At 37.6% G+C, this 16,508-nt stretch overlaps 1 protein-coding gene across 3 annotated transcripts in view; it reads left to right on the forward strand.

The window, feature by feature from the left end:
• Window positions 1–16,508, forward strand: part of Smarca1 (SNF2 related chromatin remodeling ATPase 1) — an 80,557-nt gene that overhangs the window by 29,208 nt on the left and 34,841 nt on the right. For all 3 annotated transcript variants that reach the window (XM_075957567.1, XM_075957566.1, XM_075957565.1), the window contains 5 exons: window positions 1,879–2,011; window positions 3,525–3,673; window positions 5,696–5,815; window positions 15,943–16,053; window positions 16,319–16,432. In XM_075957567.1, coding sequence (XP_075813682.1) covers window positions 1,879–2,011; window positions 3,525–3,673; window positions 5,696–5,815; window positions 15,943–16,053; window positions 16,319–16,432 — 627 coding nt within the window. The remainder of the gene's footprint in view (window positions 1–1,878; window positions 2,012–3,524; window positions 3,674–5,695; window positions 5,816–15,942; window positions 16,054–16,318; window positions 16,433–16,508) is intronic.

A 16,508-nucleotide genomic window follows, 5' to 3' on the forward strand; every position in this document is an offset into this window, starting at 1 on the left:
CTGGGACTGCATGGTTATACCTTGTTAAAGAAATCTTTCGTACTAAAATTAGAAAAGGTCAGATTTTCACTCTTGTGATAAAATAATTGGGAAGAGAAGGTAAAAAATGTGAAAAAGGAAAATGTGCTGTTTGAGGACGTCACTGGAAAACTTGTGTGCCTGTATTCATTTGTGCGCATGTGCACTCCTGAGAGGGCATACCTGGAAGCTTAGAGATGGCATGAGGATGTCTTCCTCAATTGCTTCTCTGTCTTTTTTTGAGACGGGTTCTCTTACTGAGCCTGGAGCTTGCCACTTTGACTTGCAAGGTTGGCCAGTGTGCCTGCCTTGCCCCCCACCCTGAATCCATTTGTCTCAGCCTCCCAGTTCTAGAGTTGCCAGTGTGCACCTCCATACCTGGCTTTTATGTGGCTGCTAGAGATTCAAACTCAGGTCCTCATGCTTGAGCAGTGAGCATTTTCCCCACTAAACCATCTTTCTACCCCTGCAAATAATTTTGTGCGTGTGCGCGCATACACACACGTCCACACCCCCACCCACGAAGCTGTTTCTCTTACCATTTATCATAGCCTGGTCATTCAGGGACTGTTGTTTGGAGTTTAAATTTTTAGATATTTGTAGAACATTGAATGATCTTTGAATGTGCTTCATTTAAAAACTGGCTATCGGACTGTAGTGTTTTTTTCAATTCTTTTTTATTTATTTTTTATTTTTTTGAGTTTTATTTATTTATTAAAAATTTCCACCTCCTCCCCTCCTCCCATTTCCTCCCCCTCCCCCCACTCACCCTCCCTCTCCAGTCCTATAAGCAGTCAGGGTTCCCTGCCCTGTGGGAAGTCCAAGGTCCTCCCCCTCCATCCAGGTCTAGGAAACTGAGTATCCAAATAGACTAGGCTCCCACAAAGCCAGTACATGCAGTAGAATCAAAACCCAGTGCCATTGTCCTTGGCTTCTCAGTCAGCCCTCATTGTCAGGCACATTCAGAGAGTCCGGTTTGATCACATGCTCGTTCAGTCCCAGTCCAGCTGGCCTTGGTGAGTTCCCATTAGGACTGTAGTGTTTTTGTATTTACTACAAGGACTGTCTGCTACCTCGTTTCTTTGTTTCTCTCCACCTCCTCTCTGTTCCCCTTCGTTCTGTTAGTTTCTGCATTTCAAATACACCCGCCCCACATGCTTATATTTTGCCAGAATTTGCCACCTGCCCCCTTTGCTAATTATAAACCATTGGAGCAATTCTAGTATAGTAAAATTATGAAGATCTCATTAATATTTATGAGCCTTTACTATGTATCCCAGAATTGCCTTGGTAAGCAGAAAGAACGGCTTGATGGATGTGAGATAAAGCAGACTTTGTCAATGTAGCAGCCCTCACGAACTACTTTGTTCCTGACTGCAAAAACACCTTGTTTGTCCTAGAGATGGTCACATTTAGTGAAAGTTACTTAGTAACTTTTTTTTTTTTTGGTTTTTCGAGACAGGGTTTCTCTGGCTTTTGAGCCTGTCCTGGAACTAGCTCTGTAGACCAGGCTTGTCTTGAACTCACAGAGATCCACCTGCCTCTGCCTCCCGAGTGCTGGGATTAAAGGCTTGCGCCACCATTGCCTGGCGACTTAGTAACTTTTTGTCCTCATCTTAAAGGGGATTTGCCTTATGAAATTCTAGAAGATTCCCAGTAGTAGCACAGCACAATTTGAGATTTCTTTGTTCCCAGAAGTCTTTGGACATTCTTAACATTCATCATCCACCTTTCACAAGTGACAGGCATAGAGAGAGATTGAAGTCTGAGTTTTACTTTTGGATATTTATAGCATTGTAGCTATATGTCTAAGTCTTGTCTGCAGTCTTCAGCATCTTACAGTGGGACTGTTTCTGCTAGGATCGGGCACATCGCATCGGGCAGAAGAAGCCGGTACGAGTCTTCCGTCTCATTACTGACAACACAGTGGAAGAGAGGATTGTAGAGAGAGCTGAGATAAAACTGAGACTTGATTCAATTGTTATACAGCAAGGTATTTCTATGTGGACTTCATTAATTTGGGGAGGAGAAAAATACTTTTAATTTCCTTCAGAGAAGTTTACTACTTTTTTCCCTTTGATTTTTAGCTTAATGTATTTTCAGCATTTCTTCCTTCCCTTTCCTCCCTCCAAACCCCCTATATGCATACCCCTCCTTGCTCTTTCAAATCAATGGCCTCTTTTAAAGTTGATTCGTATTGTATTCATATTTGTAAATGTATATTTTCAAATATAAACTTCTCAATCTGTATAATGTTACTTGTACGTAAATAATCTTTGAAAATACGTTTGTAATCTTTCTTATGTTTTTGGTTGTGAGCCTAGCCTTTAACTGCTGAGCCATCCCTCCAGGCCTGTTGTAATCGTTCAAATTTAAGCCTACGCTTTCAGTATATGACATAAGATCACTAGGTTATAGTTGAATGCCAATGACATGACTTTTGCAGTACTTTATGCTATTTAACACATAAATATTGGCTTCTGGAAATTTTTAACAAATACACACTAGAGAATCTTTTCCATAGGAGACGTTATCTGGAAAACAAGATTGGAACACAAAAAAAGTATTTCTGACTTGGATTTTTAACTGAAATAGTGAACTAGAAAATGCGAGTAGTCGTTTATTAAATAAATAACACTAAGCTCACCAATGTTTTTTTTTTTAAATATTTATTTATTATGTATACAATATTCTGTCTGTGTGTATCTCTGCAGGCCAGAAGAGGGCGCCAGACCTCTTTACAGATGGTTGTGAGCCACCATGTGGTTGCTGGGAATTGAACTCAGGACCTTTGGAAGGGCAGGCAATGCTCTTAACCACTGAGCCATCTCTCCAGCCCCCAAACTCACCAATGTTTGTGATGATATTTTGTTTGTGATCTGACAAATAAAGTTTGCCTGAAGATCAGAGTGGAGAGCTAGGCACAAGTTAGCCATAGAGGCCACACAATGGTGGCACACACCTTTAATTCTAGCACTCTGGAGGCAGAAGCCTTTGCAAGTTTAAGGCCACCCTGGACTACACTAGATTGAGGCTGTCTAAAAGAGAAACAGAGCCAGGAGGTGTTGGCTCACACCTTTAATGCCAGTACTTGGGAATTGCAGGCCTTTAATCCAATCACTAGGGAGGTGGAGACAGGGAGGGATATGGCTGGGTGGAGGAAGAATATAAAGTGGGAGCAGACAGGAGCTCAGAATTCAGTCTGAGGTTTCGTAGAGAAGGCATTCATCTGAGGAGTCCTAGAGACGGGATACCCTATTCAGTCTGAGGACTTCATAGAGGTAAGAACTAGCGGCTGGCCGCTCTGTTTCTCTGATCTTTCAGCTTTCACCTCCTAATATCTGACTCGCATTTTTTATTAAGAAGACCAATTAGAATTCGAGCTACAAACGTTTCTCATAAAGCTGCTTTATGTATGATTTAATTCAGTTGTGTCTGATCAGAACCATTATACTGTACTTTCTTTGACATAGAATTGAATGTTTCTAAATTTTATCTGCTCTCAGGAAGACTCATTGACCAACAATCTAACAAGCTGGCAAAAGAGGAAATGTTGCAAATGATCCGCCATGGGGCCACCCATGTTTTTGCCTGTAAAGAAAGTGAGCTGACAGATGAAGATATTACAACCATTCTGGAGAGAGGGGAAAAGAAGGTTAGTTCAAAATAGCATTGTATTTTCAAGGTGGGTTATTTACAATCCACATATTTCCACATACATGTTGTATTTCTGCTGAACTGCATGCTTCAGACAAGGTTCTTCCTAAGAACTTGTAGAATTGTGTTTGCACGCATAGGGTAGGGCTTTACTTTTCTTAGCTCAGTGACACTAGGCACACCATTTAAAATTAAGTGATTTATGCCTTCTTGAAAATATTTTACTCAAACACTCTCCATTTTGTATGTAATTGCACATGGAAAGACTGCATTTTGTGATTTTTTTGTTTGCACTGTATTAAGATACGGTGCACTATTGGAAAGTCTTTTGTAAACATTGTGTGAAACATTTGGGTGATTCTTTGTCAAATCACCCTAAGTGGTTATACAGTATTGCAATTGTGTGTCTAATGTGCCCTTTCCACTGCAAATGATGGTTAATTTCAAGCATAAGAAAAGGTAGATAGAATTGTGTAATGAGTTCCATGTGTTTATCACCAATTATACTAAAAAAAAAACAAAAGACATTGCAGCTTTGCCTCACCAGAAACACGTTTTTAATAACATCAGATATTTAATATCCAATAACTACTCAAATTTTAAGTGTTACATAGCTAGTTTGTTGTACTTAAAGAAATATTTTCCTTTTTATTTTTAAAAAGTAAAGTCTGTACATTGCAATTGATCCATATGTTGTCCGTATACTCATCCTCTGTTTGTGTATTTCCCCCATAATTTACTTGGTAATAAAACTGGGTTGCTTGCCTTTTCACTTAATCATTGTGTAGATTTTGTAGATCTATGGTCCTTTTAAAACATGTTCGGGATTGTCTCAGTTCCTTTGGTCTTCCTATAACATAATACCTGAGGCCAACTATAGGGATAAGAGATTTTTGAAAGTGCAAGAGCCTGATGCTAGTATTGTCTTCCAGTAAGGGCCTTATGGAGGATAGCATTCCATGGTGGGAGTGTGTGTGCAGAAGAATCTGACCTGATTTCATAGCAACCCACTGTCATGAAAATCTAGTCTCACAAGACCAAGAAAGCAGGCTTCTGAGATCACAGTTACTCCCGAGGGAAAACCTTTAATCTCTCTTAAACATATAGTCAACATCTTTTGACATTCCACCAATTCAATACCATTACAATGGGGACCAAACTTGCAGCTCATGAACCTTTGGGAATAAAAAACTATTGAATTTTTCATTTGGTTCTCAAAAGCAAATTGATTCTCAAAATGCTTTTGTTTTAAAGGTAATAGAGCAATCTTGTGTTACTGTGCTTTATATCAATATGCAAAAAGTGTTTTGGTTTAACTTTGCCTTTATGATAGCATTAGCTGTTTCTCTCATTAGAGATACACAATGGAAATTATAATATGGCTGCATCTTCATTGATAAATGTCCTTTAAAGGAGCCTTGAGTGAAAATATTTGGGAATGGAACATTTAATTTTTTTTAAATACTCGAGACAAGTTAAAATTTTAGGACTATTTTGTGTGTGAGTGTGTGTGTGTGTGTGTGTGTGTGTGTGTGTGTGTGTGTATGTGTGTGTGGTGTGTGTGACTGGAGATAGAATGTAGGGCTTTGCATGTTGTATGTAAGTCTTCTATTACAGAGTTAACCACCATCTCAAGAACAGTATGTTGTCTCTCCCCTCCTCTCTCAGCATTGAGGTCTTTAAAATTATTTTAATTTAATTTAATTTTATATGTACGGGCATTTTCCTGCATGTGCCCTTGGAGGACAGAAAAGGCTCTTGGGTAAAGTTGAATTGGCGTTTTGAATGGTTGTGAGGCACTGTGTGGTGCTGGGAGTTGAACTCGAGTCCTCCACGAGAGCAACAAGGGCTCTAAACTGCTGAGACATCATGCTAGCCCCTAATGTTGAGCATTTTTCCCTTGTAACTTAGAAGAGTAGATATTTCATGGCAAACCTGGCTTCCAGAAAAATAGGAAATTCACATTTTTTTGCAAGTTAATTTACTGATAATTTTCTCATTTCAACATATTCAACTTCAGACTGCAGAGATGAATGAACGCATGCAGAAAATGGGAGAATCTTCTCTAAGAACTTTCAGAATGGACCCTGAACAAAGTTTGTACAAGTTTGAAGGAGAGGATTATAGAGAAAAACAGAAGGTAACTTTATTCTTGCAGTCATTCAATGGTCGAATTTTCACTTTTCCTTGTAAAATCTATACGATAACACAGGCATTCATATATTTCAAGGTCAGTCATGAATCTAATTTGCTTTAATATGATGATGGTCATATTGCTGTCGTCACTGCAGCTCAGTATGCTTTCCCCACATTTTGGATCGGAGAGTTTCATGTTTTGGAGTCTTTTTGATTTTGAAATATTTACAGAGCTGTAATTGATCTGCCAATTTGAAGTCAGAAATAATATAAAACTTTTCTTAAAATTTGGAATTTTGGAGCATTTTGGAATTCAGATTACTTTTAGATTGGTACGCTCAAGGTGTTTTTAGTTTCACTTTGTTAGTGAAAGTAAGGACAGGAACGTGGTTGAGTCCTGAAACTCAAGCTGAAATCTCATTTCTGTTATTAGGGAAATGACTTTGGGTACTCAGCTTTTTCATGTAACAAAGGGAGAATGGAGTAAGAATGCAGAGTGATCCTCATAAGGAAATGGGTTAATATTTGTGAAGTAATTAGAACAGCACCTGGCAGCGAGTGTCTTAGTTGCTTTTCCTATTCGTTGTTATAAACTACCCCGACAGAAGCAACTTAAATGGGGCTGGAGAGATGGTTCAAGGGTTAAGAGCATATACTGTTCTACCAGAGGACCTGGATTGGAATCCCAACACTTGCGTCTAGAGGCCCACAATCTCTTATAACTCCAGTCCCAGGGGACCTGTCACCTCTGTCATCTGTGTATCTGTTTACATGTAGGTACACACACACACACACACACACACACACACACACACACACACACACACACACCCCTAATTTATAAATAATAAAATATCTACAAAAAGAAACTTAAAGAAGGAATGGTTGTTTGTTTTGGTTTACAGTGCAAGGTACAATGAGTACATCATGGCAGGTGGAGCGAGGTAGTAGAAGCTTGAAACAGTTGACCCTGTTGCAATCACAGTCAGGAGGAAGGCAATGATAAATGCTTTCGTCAGCTAGCCTTTCCTTTAAATTAGCATTTAAAAAAAGAATTATGTGCCGGGCAATGGTGGCACATGCCTTTAATCCCAACACTTGGGAGGCAGAGGCAGATGGATCTCTATGAGTTCAAGGACAGCCTGGTCTATAAGATCGAGTTCCAGGATAGGCTCCAAAGCTACAGAGAAACCTTGTCTTGAAAAAAAAATCATGTGTGTATGTGTGTACGTCAGAGGATAACTTGTGGGAGTCGGTTCTCTCTTTCTATCTTGTGGGTTCCTGGTATTAGACTCAGATTGTCAGGTTTGGAGGCATATGATTTTATGGATTGAACCTTCTTACTGCCTCCCTTCCTCCTTTTTATACAGTCCAGGATCCCATCCCAGGGAACGATGGTGCCCACCATTAGACTTCTCACCAACATACTGTATCCCCAAAGGTTGATCTCAAACATACTACATCCCCAAAGGTTGATCTCACCAACATTCTACATCCCCAAATGTTGATCTTACCAACATGCTACATCCCCAAAGGTTGATCTCACCATACATCCCCAAAAGTTAATCTCACCAACATGCTATATCCCCAAAGGTTGATCTCACCATACATCCCCAAGAGTGTCCCACATGATTTTAGATCTCATCCAGATAAAAACAGATTTGTGATCACAGTTAATATTAACTGAGCATAATGTCACATTAGCAGTTAATTGCCACAAGGGCTTTATTATATGTAGTCCTTTGAAAAAGAATGCCTTGTGATATACGACATAGATATCAGTGTTGAAGAAGTGAAGGTTTTATGTTTTGTATGCTTAAACTGGAATTTAAGCAGTAATTTTAAGCTTTGTATTTTAAAATGACTTTAGATGAATGGAAAAATAGCAAAAATAATAGTTTAATGCTAATAATATATGTGTTACTTCAATTATTGAAATGTAAGAAACTACCATCAGAGTTTTTTTTTCCCTTAATGTTCTTTTGCTGTTCCAGGGGCTTCATTCTAGGATTCCAAATTGCATCATTTTAACTAGACTTTAGCAGGGTGTGGTGGCATATGCCTTTAATCCCAGAACCTGGGAGGCAGAGGCAAATGGATCTTTGTGAGGCCAGCCTGTTCTACATAGTGAGTTCCAGGACAACCAAGGCTACGTAATAGAAAGACTCTGTCTCAAAAACCTAAAACTAAACCAAACCAAACTAAGCAAAAAAAAAAAAAAAAAACCCCACAGAAAAACCAAACAAACAAGACTTTATTTTTAAGAGGAATTTTAGGTTCTCAACACAGTTAAATGGGAAGAACATATATCCCTTGCCTCTGACATACACCTCTCCTCTCCAATCCTGTGCCAAAGTGGTACACGTGTTACAATCATGAACGTACATTAACACATCACTGTCACTCCAAACCCATCATTTACAGCAGAGTTCTTTTTATTAGAGTGGCATATTATAAGATTTTTAATAAATGCGTAGATATCTACCATCTATCATTAAGTATTTTCACTGCCTAAAAAAATCCTTTGTGCTTTACTCATCCCCCCACCCCCGCCGTTTTTCACTGGGCTTCTGTCAAGGATTCATCTTTTTATTTGCTGTTTTCATGGTTTTGCATTTTTCAGAATGTCATACCATTAAATGAAGTCTTTTAGAGGTTGAATTCTTTCATTTAGTGATATGTGTTTCAGTTTCCTCTGTCTTTCTTCACGGGTCAACAGCTCATTTCCTTTGTAGTACTGAGAGAGAGTTGACATTCTGAACGCCCCGCTGTTTATCTAAGGAGCGTCTTGGTTGTTTCCAAGGTTTGGTGGTTATGAATAAATCTACTGTATACATCTGTTTGCAGGATTTTTTTAAAAACAAAGTTTTTTTTTAAATTCCTTTGGGAATACCAGGGAATATGCTTGTTGAATTCTATAAGAAAAGTAAGTTTACATTTGTAGAAAACAGCCAGACTTTCTTCCAAAGTGGCTGTGCCGTTTCGCATTCTCCCAGCAGTGAATGAAAACTCAGTCCACATCTTTTCCAGTACTTGGTGGCATTGAAATATTGGATTTTCACTTTTCTAATTGGTGTATAGTGACTTCTTAGTATTTTAATTTGCATTTTTACTTTTAAAAAATTTGGGATTATATTTGCATCATTTTTCCTCTTTCTACTCCCAATATGCTCCTCCTTGCTCTCTTTAAAATTAATTTCTTAAATATATAAATACAACCTGCCCAGTCTATCTTATGTAACTTGTATGTATGCTTTCAGGGCTGACCATTTGGTGTTGGATAATCAGCCAGGTGCCTGGGCAAGGCTGTTTCTCCTGCTGTCAGCATTTCTTAGTTGCTTGTAGTTCTTTGTGTAGGGCTGAGGTCACATGAGCTTCCTACCTGCCTGCATTGCCATGCCTATTGGCGTCATTGACGTCATCAGTGTTCAGCTTGGATTTAGGCAGTTATGCTAGTGAAACATCATTGATGGAGCTTTTTTTTTTGACATTTCTAGGAGACGTAATTTCACAGCACACTTTCTGCTCCTCTGGCTCTTAGAATCTTTTCTCTCCCTCTTCTGAAATGCTTTTTGAGCCTCAGTGCACGAGTTGTGCTGTACACATATCAGTCGGAACTAGGCTCCATGACTTTTCGATTTGGTTGGTTGTGGTTTTATATGATGGTCCATGTCTGTTGCAAAGAGATATTTCCTTGATGCAGGATGATAGCTTTTGGGGTCCAGCTTCCGCTCCGGTTCAGGTCCTGAGACAGAGAAGGGATGTCAGCTCAAGGAAAAAGTCTTGACTACCAGGTGGACTGCACTCAAGTGACCCCAAAAAGCTTGAGCTATCTTTGCTTATACTGTAACAGAGTTTTTTTTTTCCTACCAGGCTTACATGAACAGTTTTATTATTGGCTCCTATTTTTTTTTACTTTGAAGAAATACATTGTAATCATCATAAAAGCTCCCATCGTTCCCATTTATGCTTCCCAAACACATTTTCTCACCTCCTACATAACCTTATTCTAGACACAGAGTTTAGCATTTTTGTAAACTTGGCTAAATAGGAGCCAGACACATCCATCTCTTGCAGCACTTATCTCTGCTGGCTGCTACTTGTGGTTACAAAGTTAAAAAGTAATAGACATGGGTACAGTGCTTTAAGAACAACAGTATTCAAATACAAACAATTCTTTTATATTGGTAAGATATATTTTTATACAGTTTCTTGTTCTATAAGAGGGTGCCATGTCTCAATTTCTCTGTAAAAGGCAGATTTTGATAAGGTACCCTTCTCCCATCCCACTATACTTCGTCCAATGATATACGCTCCTATGTATGGTAAAGATGGATCTCTCTAGCCCATATTTTATAATGCATTTTCCTATTGAATCATACTAGATCTTATCATTAATTTTATGTGCCTTGTGTCCAGGGAACTTACTCTCAACTGTTGCCACTATGTATATTCCCGAGGCCTTTTTTGTATTCTCTGTGTGTGTGCCTTATTCTCCTTTCCAGGACGGTGAGACATGGTTAATGTTTCAAGTGGTGTTTTCTCATATATACCTAACTATCTCTACTAAGTCAGAAAAGTTCCCAGGATTAGGAGTTGTGTTTAATAATACCAGATAAGAAATTTGAGGAGCTTTAGCTTCTGGCTGAATCTTAGGGAAAAACACCTGAGAAAGAAGAGACTTTCAGGGAAAAATTACAGCTGTTGCATGTGTGATTGAGAAAATAAAGCTAAAAACTGCCCAAAGAATCAACAACATAGTGAGAGAAAAAGGAGCCTGCAAGCAGCATGAAGTTTGCAAATTTTTCTGGTCCTTGCCAACTGAGAATCCATTTCCATGGGTGATTTGCCCTGAGGAAACCCACTGGACGGTTAGTGGTTAGTCAGATGCTGAACTGAGACTAGGCTGTACGACTCTTGACAGATACCTATACTTTTACCTGTGTGTATAAGAATAAATATTCAGAATGCAGTTAGGACTTATGCTGCTTTAGTAAAGTGGTGGTTTTGGGTCTCTGCAAAGATCAATGGCTTCACTAGCCCTGTGTAGTTGGCTAACTTTCTAATACCAGACATGTTTGAGTGAGTCTTAAGTCCAAGTAATTAACAGTTGGTTCCTGCCAAGGTCTGCATACCACTACTATTGCACCATGCTGGTCATCATTGTGGTTCACAGATGTCATAGCTGAGTAGCAATGTTGGTTGCTTCCCTCCTTTGGACGTTTGCATGGCACCTTTTGGTACCATGAAAGCTACTCCTCAGGGAGGAGACATTCATTTCCAACTCAGGAATCTCCGGGTTTTGTGTCTGAAGTGCAAGGCACCTTCAGCAATAGGGACTTAATCTTTCACTTCTAGGGGGCAACAAGGTTAATAGCAATATTCTGCAATATTTTGGGAGTCTCTTGGGCCCTTCTGACCAACAACTCAAAAGAGGGATTCTCATGCTTGATTTGGGGGATTTTATTAGATAGCTTATGCCTCTTTGGGGTAACTGCCAACTGAGATGGGAAGATTTCATTTAAGCTATGTATGTATTTTTATAAACAGATGTAACATGTATTAGAGGTATTTTTAGATAGATAGTTGATGTATGATTCTTTATGACTTTTTGCCAATCCCCTTACTGTTATTTTACCCTCCTCCCTCCTTCTGTATTAACCACCCTCTGCCTCCCTAGAGATCCCTCCATTTTCCACTTCTCCCCTCAAATCCCTTGTTCTCTGCTGTTCCCTTCTCTATTTCTAAGAGGTGTAGAGGGTTTTCTTCTTATTTTAATCTGAAATTTCTTGGTGACATGTTGAACATATTTTCCACATCCTTAACTACTATCTCTTTGTCTTCTTTGTTTAAAGTCTTGTCCAGTTTATTTTTTCAGCTGAATTGTTTTGTTTTTTTCTTGTAGTGCCAATATTTGGATACTTTGTTTTCGATAATGGTATAATCAATTTTGCTCTTACTAATATTGTCTCCCCATTTGTAGCTTATTTTTCATTTTTTTATCCCACATTACTCTTTTTGCTGTGTATGTTTTTTGCCTCTACTAGTCTGTGTTAGTTCTCCAGTTTTTTTCTTTCATGACCTGGACACTCTGGAAAAGTACTCATCAGTTAGTTATTCGTAGCTCGTCTCTTGCTTTGTGTTTGTTTGGACAGTTTTTTTAAAATATTTATTTATTTATTTATTTATTTATTTATTTATTTATTTATTATGTATACAATGTTCTGTCTGTATGCCTGCAGGCCAGAAGAGGAAGCCAGACCTCATTACAGATGGTTGTGAGCCACCATGTGGTTGCTGGGAATTGAACTCAGGACCTTTGGAAGAGCAGGCAATGCTCTTAACCACTGAGCCATCTCTCCAGCCCTGTTTGGACAGTTTTTAAGGATTTTACTGAGATTATGCATTTTTGGCAAGAATATCCCAGAAGGGATGTTGTGTCCTGAACATATTGTCAGACCATCAATGAACTTAACCTATCTTTTTATGGGTGATGTTAACCTTTTTCACTTAGTGGATGGCATCTGCCAAATTTCTCTCTTATGAATTTAGTATTTTTACTTTTGTAATTCATAACTATCTTAGGAAGGATATTTTCAAAGTTGTATGTGATGATCTTAGCATCTGTAGGGGGAGTTATTGTTATGCTGTTTACCTGAGGGCCATTTCCTCATTTCATCTATAATTCCTACTTGGGAATTTATGTAAGAGGAAGATACCCCTACTCTGTTAATTATTTATGTCCTCATTTATTTAAATTGATATAGATTCATGTCTATTTATTTTGACTTACAATACAGTTGATTATTATTATTGTTCAAATTGTTCCATAAAACATATTTTTGAATTTATAGCAATAATGTTTCATTAAAGAGAAACACTTTTTTAGATCTTGATTTTACTGCAAACTGAGAGCTGAATCATTTTAAATTCCATCACATCCATTATACTGACAATACTTTCTTGCCATCATTCGCCTCTGATAGGTTTTGTTTCTTGGCTTATATTTGTCTGTTTTATTTGCAATCTTGGACGCTTTGTGTTTTATCCTGCTTAGATGGAGGTGATGGCCTTTCTGTACAGGGTAGAAATTTTCTACCTAATATGTTTTTTAGATCTAATTATATGATATAGATTTTATTTACTCTCCAATTATTCCTATGGGTTATTGGTATACTACGAATCTTTTATAAAGTGGAAAAATATTAATAGAACCTAAATAGCATTGAAACTTCCTTTTTTTTCAGTGTTGGGACTTCCTCATGCTCAGCACATCCTATACTACTGAATTACATCCCTAACCCCATTCAGTTAAAGTAAGATTAGTGTTAGAAAATACTTGTGTATGTGTAATATAATAAGCTGCCCCATGCTTTGATTTCTAGCAAACATGATAATTTACAGATAATATGTATTTTAATGATTATAATGATTCTTCTAATTGAATGTCTACTATTAACAGTAATATCCAAAATCAGAATTTTTGAGTTCTCATTTGAGATTATATTTTATTTCTATGCATTCATGTTTTCTACATAGGGTCATAATTAGGCTCATATTGTTTCTGAACAGAATTGAAAATCTGATAGTATATTGTTCATAAATCTTAGACATTATATGTTAAGTTAGATATTCACATGTGATTTATTGAATCAGTTACATTATTTTACTACCATGCCTAGTAAATTTAGTCATGGTAGCTGACATTAATCCTTGATAATTTAACTTGAATAAGTTAGTATAAATACGCTTTTGTCTAAAACAAGCCAATTCAGTATAATTAATTCTCTTTCTGAAAGTTCAAGAATTGACCTTTAACACTTATTTCGAATTTCAACATCTACACTTTCAAACATATACAGATTGGATGACCAAATTACTTTTAGAAAGTTAATTTCAAGTATACATTTTACTTTAATTTAGAAAGATTAAATTATATGTTATTTATAAAATCTTTTTTTGGTGTGTGTATATGTGTGTATGTATGTTCACATTAATGTGGGTGCACATGTCTGTTTACATGTGTATGGAGGCCAGAGGTTGATATCTAATGTCCTCCTTGATAGTTGTCTGCCTTGTATATTGAGGCAGAGATTCTCACTTGAACCCAGAGTTTACTGATTGGACTAGCCTAGGCCAGCTTCCTCTGGGGGAATCCTCTGTTGCCACCTCCTGAACTATTTATAAAATCTTTTTTTTTCTCAAATACTGTCACCTCACACACTTATTTTGGTATAAGAACCATAATTCATCTTCCTCCTTTCTTCCTTCCCTCCCTCCCTCTCTCCCACTGTTCTTTCCTTTCTTTGTTTGGTATTAAACCCTGGGCTTCTTACATGCTAGACCAGTTCTCTACCACTGACGTACATCTGTAGCCCTAGATGTGGATATTTATTTTATTTAAGCATCCCATTTTAATTTCTTTTAACTTCTAAGAATTAGAAGGCATTAAAGGTCATTTCCTCTATGCTTTCTTGTAATGAAGGAATCTCACTTTATAGGGTGAGCAAGATGACTCAGTGAAAGGTGCTTGCCACCAAGCCTGACAGCCTGAGTTCAATCCTTGGAATCCGTATGGTGGAGAGAACCGACTCCTAAAAGTTGTTCTCTGATCTTCCCAGGTGCGACATGGCATGAACATGCATGCACACATACACACATATGCACACACAAATAAATAAATGTGATTTGAAAAGAAATCTCATTTACAACATCTGCAACAGATGATAGCCTGTGTTTGAATTCTGAAGTGCTGGGGATCCTACCTCTCTCTGGGAAATTCCTTTTACTGTTTGCTGTCTTGCCCTTGTGTATTCTAGGCAAACAGTCTACTGCTGAGCTACACCACCAGCCCTGTGGACTTAGATTGCATAATGATGGTATTGTTTCTTGTAACTTTGCACATTGGTTTGAATCTTATGAATCAACAAAAAAATAAACCTATTCTTTGCTATTGTATAGATTTTGACTTATGAGCCTTAACATTAAGATTTATTTCTCTAGACACAGTGAGAACTTGTAGATCTCTAACCACCCTCATTATCTTACTTTATTATCCATGTTTCTCCTAAGTGGTTGTGGGGATTGAGCCAAGGGTCTTGTGCATGCTTAGCATTTGTGCTACTACTGAGCTACACAGGCAGCCTTGCCATCCACTCTTTGCCTATGCTGAAATATTGAAATCAACCTTAAGATAAGATATTGGGACCATTAATGGTAGATTAATAGTCTTTTAAAGGCCCCCATGGCTCATTTAAAGTCACTAGTAAAATGGAGAAACACCGTGAAACAGAGAAAGCAGAGAAATAAGAAAATTTTTCCTTGGAGTCTAAAACTTTGTATTGTCAATTTTGTTTGTTGACTATTAAAACTCATTCCCTATCTGATAATGGGGTAAGTTTTGCAATGAGACAAGTCTATGGTATAACCTTATTCTCCATGTGTAATAGTAATACCTTAACATTAACTGTTGGCTAGTTAGCTACTGCTTTCGGATATGTTATTGTGTGTGATATTGCGGCTCCAACCCAGGGCCTTGCACAAGTTAATCATACAGGGTTCTACCGAGCTAGAGTCTCAGATCCTTGTGGTCATATTTAATCTTCAAGGTAAGTATTAATTGTTCTCATTTTACAGAAAACAGAAATAACCCTCCAAGATGTCTGTCCAATGAAATGTACGATTCAGATTCAAATCTGAATCTTGCTGATTCTAGTGACTTTTGCCCACTCCTCTACAGCTTGCTTTTCTAGAAAGTTCCCTTCAAACATTTTTCGCTTTTGCTGTGAAGGAGGTGTGCCTGTCATGGTGCTTCTCGTCATTTACTCCCCTGGCCTATTATATGTTTAAAGTTACCAGAATCAATACTTCCCTTCCTTTTTTGAAAATTCCTCTTTATTTAATTAAATTGACATCAGATACTAACCAGAATATGCAAATTATTCTCAATTTAGGAGGAACTAATTTTAAAATTATTTTCAAAAATACAAAAAAAAACCTTTGCTCCTAAACTTGATTTATAGCAATGTTACAGAACTTTGCAGGTAGAAGTAGAATTTATGAACCTTATTGCATGTGGTACTGAGAAAATAATTTGGAATAACTGAACCTCTTGTTCTTGCTTGTGTGTAGCTTGGTATGGTGGAGTGGATTGAACCTCCTAAACGAGAACGCAAAGCCAGCTATGCAGTGGATGCCTACTTTAGAGAGGCTTTGCGTGTCAGCGAGCCAAAGATCCCCAAGGTAAAACTGTACAGGGCCAGGTTTTATATGCTGTTGCAGAAGTCTCTTACATCTGGTTTGTGATTCAGATCTTCTCATATTATTGCCAAATCATCGTTCCTAAAATTTAACAATACAGTCAGCACTTGCTATGGGCCAGCCATATGAATGGATTTTGTTGTATTTATTTTTCCGTATGTAAAAATCACTAGAGTTACTTATATCAGCTTTGTGCTTCATGAAAACAAGTATGTATGTATGCATGTAACATAGTTTTTCCTCATAGGCTCCTCGACCTCCAAAACAGCCAAATGTTCAGGATTTTCAATTTTTTCCACCACGTTTATTTGAGCTCCTGGAAAAGGAAATTCTTTATTATCGAAAGACTATCGGTTATAAGGTAAGGTAATTTTTTTCAAATTAGTGTGATATAATCTTTTAAAAATTGTTTTGTTTTATTTTATTTGTATGAATTT

The sequence above is a fragment of the Microtus pennsylvanicus genome, chromosome X, assembly GCF_037038515.1.
Source record: "Microtus pennsylvanicus isolate mMicPen1 chromosome X, mMicPen1.hap1, whole genome shotgun sequence".
NCBI classification, from domain to species: domain Eukaryota; kingdom Metazoa; phylum Chordata; class Mammalia; order Rodentia; family Cricetidae; genus Microtus; species Microtus pennsylvanicus.